The following is a 6,233-nucleotide window of genomic DNA, read 5'->3' on the forward strand; positions in this document are numbered from 1 at the left end:
TAAGAGGACAAAACATTCATGGACACACGCTTTTTTCTGTAAAATGAGTCCCCATTTAATAATATTTGACAAAAATTTTATTAGAATTATCAGAGAACGTAAATTCATAGAGAAGGCGCAGTCCCGGCCCGTTCCTCCTAACAAAATACGGGTAGGAAAATGAAATCAGCACAAGTTAACAGTAGGAAATTAATTAATATGGCTGCCGGAGAGAAATGAGAGGGAGAGAGTGATACGCTAATGTAAAAAAATGTAGTTTACATTAGCTTACATTTGCTTGCGTATAGAACAGAGTTGTTCATTTGATATGTCCATATGATTTGTATGCATGTTTACAGATTTGTTCTTTTTGGTTTTTTTATGAAAATTGCGCGCAATTGTATGTATGATTGTTTATATACATATATTAGCAAAGGACATATGTATATTAGCTTTACATATATGAAAATTGCGCCACATATTGGAAAAAATGTATGATTGCATTAGATTTGATTTTGATTGGATAAATGTATATATGTACATATATGAAAATTGCGCCAAATTAATGAAAAGCTCTCATGATTGCTTGTAACCAATTGAACTTTGGTTTCAATTCTAATTCGAAAAGAAATGCATGTATGCATGCATGTTTATATACATATTATATATTAGCATAGCATATGTATTAGGTTATGAAAATTGCGCGAAATTGTATGTATGCATGTTTATATACTTATATTAGCATAGGACATACCTATGTATGTAATTAAGTTATGAAAATTGCGCGAAATATTATGTATGCATGTTTATATACGTATATTAGCAAAGGACATATGTATATTAGCTTTACATATATGAAAATTGCGCCAAATATCGGAAAAAATGTATGATTGCATTAGATTTGATTTTGATTGGATAAATGTATATATGTACATATATGAAAACTGCGCCAAATTAATGAAAAGCTCTTATGATTGCTTGTAACCAATTGAACTTTGGTTTGAATTTTAATTCGAAAAGAAAGTCAATTGGAAGTGCACGTGCGCGGTGAAGCAAACATTTTTAAATTGTTAATAAGTAATAATTAAAAGAAAAATATGCCTAAAGCTTCGAAATGTCGTGTTCGCGAGTGTTATAGTGAACAAAATGTTCGTTCGTTTGCATTTCCCAAAAATCGGGAATTATTAAATTTGTGGAAGGAGAATTTGAGGATCTCACCCTCAATGCAAATGCCAATGCATAATTCATTTGTATGCATTAAGCATTTTGAGGAGGATGCCGTGGGACCAAAATATCTCAAGAATGGAGCGGTTCCAACTTTAAACTTGGGTAAGTAAATTAATTTATTATTATGTCTCCATATATGTATGTACAGTGAAGAAAAAATAAACGGAGTTACCGTCAATATTATTATTTCTTATAAATCTGTGAATATTTTTTTAAATATTAGTGTCTCAGTTTCTTTTTGGTTCACTGTACATACATAAAGTGATAATCGTATGCTTGGATGTCGTTTTCAATACTTCGTGCCTATTGAAAAGCTTAATATACACATTCATGCATGCATGCATGAAATAGAAAGCAGAGAAGGGATTTATTTATTTAGAATGCGCACTTTCTCATTATTTTATTTACATATTTATAAAAAACTTTTGAATTTAAAAGATCGGGTTTAGGATAATGCCGTATGGGCAATTTTAGGCCAAGTATAATGATTTATTTAATGAAAGTTGGTTGAGATGTTAGATGAAAACTATAAATCCCCGGAGGGTGCGGGTTCTAGTTTTATATATGTGTATGATTATACTGAATATACCTAAATTTAAATTTTGTAAAAATTAAAATAAAAATTTTAATTAGGCTATGATGATGTTCCACCGAACAAGTGGACCGAAAAAAAGAAAAAAAGGAGCTGCTGTATCGTGAGCTGCGTGCCTAAGGATAAAGTTATACTTTTTGCGTTTCCTAGGGACGAAGAGACCCGTAAGAATTGGGCCTTGGCTTGCAACGTGCAAGTGTCAAGCACTGACAGGGTTTTTCTTTGCCAACGCCATTTTTAACCCACATTGGTTGCAAAATATAAACTCTTAAAAGGGGCTTTTCCTTGCTTCAATTTAGAGCCAGTAAATAGAAGTCGCTCGCCTAGTGCTGGCTCTGATTGGGTTTGCCCGCCCGTCACTGCAACTTATAGTAAGGTAGTTAAGGAAGTAGAAGAAGATTTAACTCTGGAAGAGTTTGAGAAATATTCGATATGAGAGGAAAACAGGCTAGTTATAGTAATCAGATCTGTGCATTTTATTATTTGATGAAATGAGCATCAAGCCGGATCTTACTTATAATAAAAGTAGGGATATAATTGATGGGTTTGTGGACCATGGGGAAGGCCAACGTCAAAGCAGAATAGGGAACAAATGTAGTGTTTTTATGGTTAAAGGGTTGTGCTCTAAGTGGAAGTATGTATTTTCCTACTATATTTCCAAAAATGGTTTTAATGGTACAGAGTTACATCAAATTGTGATGAGTAACATTTCCGCAATTACGAAAATTGGACTGAATATAAAAGTTATGATTTGCGATCAAGGGCCCGCGAATATAACTTTATTTAATCAATTGAAGATTTCTGAAATTAACACCTTTTTCATGCACGAAAACAATAAAATTTTTTGTATGTTTGACTATTGCCATCTCATAAAGTCCATCCGTAATGTATTTATGAAATATGATATTCCAACCGCTCATGGCACTGCAAGCTTTAAGGTCATTAGGAAGTTATTTGATATTGATCAAAAGAATTCCAATTTTAAAATTTGCCCAAAATTGACGGAGGCTCATATTTATCCAAGCATTTTCGAAAAAATGAGCGTTTCACGCGCAACACAAGTATTGAGCAATTCGGTAGCGTCAGGTATTGACATGATGTGTAGTCAAAATTTATTTGGTAATGACGAAAACTTTCCTTACAAAATCAATATATTCGTTCAGCTAAATCAAATGAACATCTGCATATGAAAAATCGTTCATATGGACGTGCAAAAGCAAACACGCATACACATAAATACATGCCTACAAACTTCCATAGACATACATACATATGAGGTTGCGAGCACTTGCGACAGAAATCAAGAAATCCAGCGCGCATTCATAGGCGCAGCGCACATTCATTGGCACAGCATTGTACATATACACATATGTATTTACATACATATATTGATGCATACATATATACGGAGCCGCGGCCACTCGACTTGACAAAAATTCAAGATTTACCAAATATTGGCAAATAATTCAACGCGAAATATTCCAATATTGACTATTTTCGAATGGTCGTGAAAATTGGCATATGGACGGCTCGTTTTATGAATGAAAGTACTTTGCTCGTAGAAATATGAGCTCGAACTTATCAATGAATTTGTTTTTGTTGTGTTTTTTAATATTTGAAACTGTTCAGCGCCGTCGCGGCTAAATAATCATGGCCGCAGCAGCTACTCCTAGGAATGCATTTTGTTCTTGTAGTCGCTAGGCTTAGAATTTTAGTTTTGGAAGCATACACATGTAGAGGCATAAAGTAAGTATGTGCGGTTATATGTAGGTATATACGAATATTCATTGTTTTGCTTAGAATAGAAACCTTTACGTACATATGTACGTTGTCCCAACATATGTATTCATATGTATATGCATACATACATACATATGTATATGTACGCGAATACCGTTTAGATGAGTTGTTTTGCATATGTTAGGAATATGTTTGCATACGTTTGTCTATTTGCTTTTAAATTTTTATATGTAGATACATATGAGCTATGTTTTGAGGCAGGTCAAGATTTTTTTCTGCCCACATGAATATGGATGGTAGATGTTATATCTATTTAGTATATGAATATACATATATAGGGATATAAAAATTTAAAAAGGACACATATTGTTGAATAATAACCTTTGATGCAAATGAATGGTTTACAAAGCCAATTTTTTATGTGGATATTTTGAAATTATTTTGATAATGCACTTAATATCAATACAATTAAGTTAATTAGATACTTAAAATTTCACATTCATGCATGCATATACTTAGAATTAATTTATTCATCTCACAAGAAATACATAGACATGCAAAATGCCTACGGGAAATAAGCATGAAAAAGAAATGTGATTTTTGCATACATACATACATACATATGTATATTAGAAATATGTTTGCATACGTTTGTCTATTTGCTTTGAATTCTTTATATGTAGATCTGTATGAGAGGTGTATGAGCTGGGTTTTGAGGCAAGTCATGTTTTTTTCTGCCCACATGAATATGGATGGTAGATGTTATATTAATTCAACACTTTGCTGAATAATAAACCTTGATGTAAATGAATGGTTTACAAAGTTATTTTTTGTGTTATGATATTTGAATAATTTTGATAATAGACCTAAATTCAATACAATTTAGTCAATGAGATACTTAAAATTTCATATTCGTGCATGCATATACTTAGAATTATTATTATTATTATTTATTAGAGAAATATGAAATATAACACTAACTGATAGAGCACTCTAGCTACTTAGGCCTACGGTGCTATTGCGTTACTTAGAATTAATTTATTCATCTCACAAGAAATAATCCATTTGCGCATGCAAAATGCCGACGGCAAATAAGCATGAAAGAAAAATATACAAGTCTGCTGTTATTTTCTTTTCCCTAACATCAAATCATGGCATTTTACATTTCAATGCAAACGCTATATTTATTTCTGTTGACTACGCTCCGCTATGTTGACTACGCTCCGCTATGTTAACTCTCTTATGTTAATTTCCTACCCTCGTTTTGATGTGTTTTGACATTTAACCTGTCCATTCGTTCCTGCGCCTTCTCTATGAATTTACGTTCTCTGGAATTATGTTTACAGACCTGTTTTCTTTCCCGGCATCCATTTCATTTAGTTTTTATTTTGATGTTTCTCCTTACATTCGTAATAATAATTATCGATAACACAGAAAACACAGGGTTGTATGCCAAAAAATATCGTTATTATCTAGGATTATTTTATAAACTCAGATTTTGGGAGACAAATTTTGTATGGGAAATAGCGCTTTTTAATTACAGATTTTGAGTTAAGCGCGAAAATGTATATCATCTACTGACATATATGTGAACGTATTATAAGACACATTTAGTAGAAACGGTAGATGTTGGGGTTAAATACGCATAAAAGACGGATTTCATTAGAAATAAAGATTTTTCATTTTACAACCAAATTCACCTTACTTTTTGCCCACAGGTAAAAAAAGAAAATATTAATCCTGGCAACCCTAATAAGGATAATGGAAAACTTGTATCAAATTATTGCATTGTCATCGGTCTTTGATAGGTGCGCAAAATTCCAAGTCGATCAGATTTTTAGAAGCCAATGAACATTAAGCTCAAAGATTCCGTTACATACATACATACATACAACCCGAGCTAATAAAAGTGTGTTAAAAAATAACCTTGATTTTCGGAATCAGACGGTGATTTTACATAGGAATTTCATAACGGCGTCTCTGGTGCATTTTGGCTGTAAACCAGTGTAATTCGCGTAAAAATACATTCAATTAAAATTATGGCTTGCAACAATTTTCAACTTTTGGTTGAAATATTTAAATAAGATTATGCATTAAGATTTTGTAGTCAGTATAAAAACACTAATAAAACATGAAATAAAATAAAAAACTCGATCCGCATTATAAGTAACTAGCAAACCCGGCCCGCTTCGCTGGGCACACTAAAATAGAATAGATATGGTTTAGAACAGAAAAGATATGGTTTTCATATTTTTTATTTCTTTATTCTTTATTCAAGCGCTTTGGCATAAACAATATTTTTTGTTTTTCTGTTTGTTTTTGAGTAAATATAAAATATAAATTGAAAATCAGGAAAAAAGGAGATTGTTTTTAAATTCCAAATCAACGCAAATGAATAACTAAGAAACAATCGTCTTTTTTCCTGATCATCCATGCATTTTTCGTTTCAATTTATATGTTTTATTAAGCATTGGAGCTTTTTTAACCATTATCCATTTATATTTTCAAAAAAAAAAACGAAACACGAACACGAGAACACGAACACATAATTTCATTTGAACAGTCGGATTTCACATTAAATTCTCAAATATCGTAAGAAATTATTCACTGTTCCAAAATCCACTCCAAAAAAATTCACGAAAAATTTTTACACTTTGCACTCACGTCTTCTCCTTATGGCATCCAAATCAGAAAG

The 6,233-nt window shown here is 31.9% G+C and overlaps 1 protein-coding gene across 1 annotated transcript; it reads left to right on the top strand.

Annotated features, from left to right (window-relative positions):
- The first annotated feature begins 931 nt into the window (after nucleotides 1-931).
- Nucleotides 932-2,180, top strand: LOC128869553 (uncharacterized). Its single transcript, XM_054112121.1, has 2 exons — nucleotides 932-1,308; nucleotides 1,840-2,180. The coding sequence occupies exons 1-2, from the start codon at nucleotides 1,077-1,079 to the stop codon at nucleotides 2,037-2,039; spliced, it is 432 nt and encodes a 143-aa protein (XP_053968096.1). The 5' UTR covers nucleotides 932-1,076; the 3' UTR covers nucleotides 2,040-2,180.
- Nucleotides 2,181-6,233: the final 4,053 nt, after the last annotated feature.

This window comes from Anastrepha ludens, chromosome X (genome assembly GCF_028408465.1).
Source record: "Anastrepha ludens isolate Willacy chromosome X, idAnaLude1.1, whole genome shotgun sequence".
NCBI classification, from domain to species: Eukaryota; Metazoa; Arthropoda; class Insecta; order Diptera; family Tephritidae; genus Anastrepha; species Anastrepha ludens.

Bases quoted from the DNA above. Each gene is read 5' to 3' on its own strand.
- LOC128869553 (XM_054112121.1), top strand. From the start codon at position 1,077: ATGCCTAAAGCTTCGAAATGTCGTGTTCGCGAGTGTTATAGTGAACAA. The intron at 1,309-1,839 runs GTAAGTAAATTA...AATTTTAATTAG, and splicing joins GGTTCCAACTTTAAACTTGG to GCTATGATGATGTTCCACCG.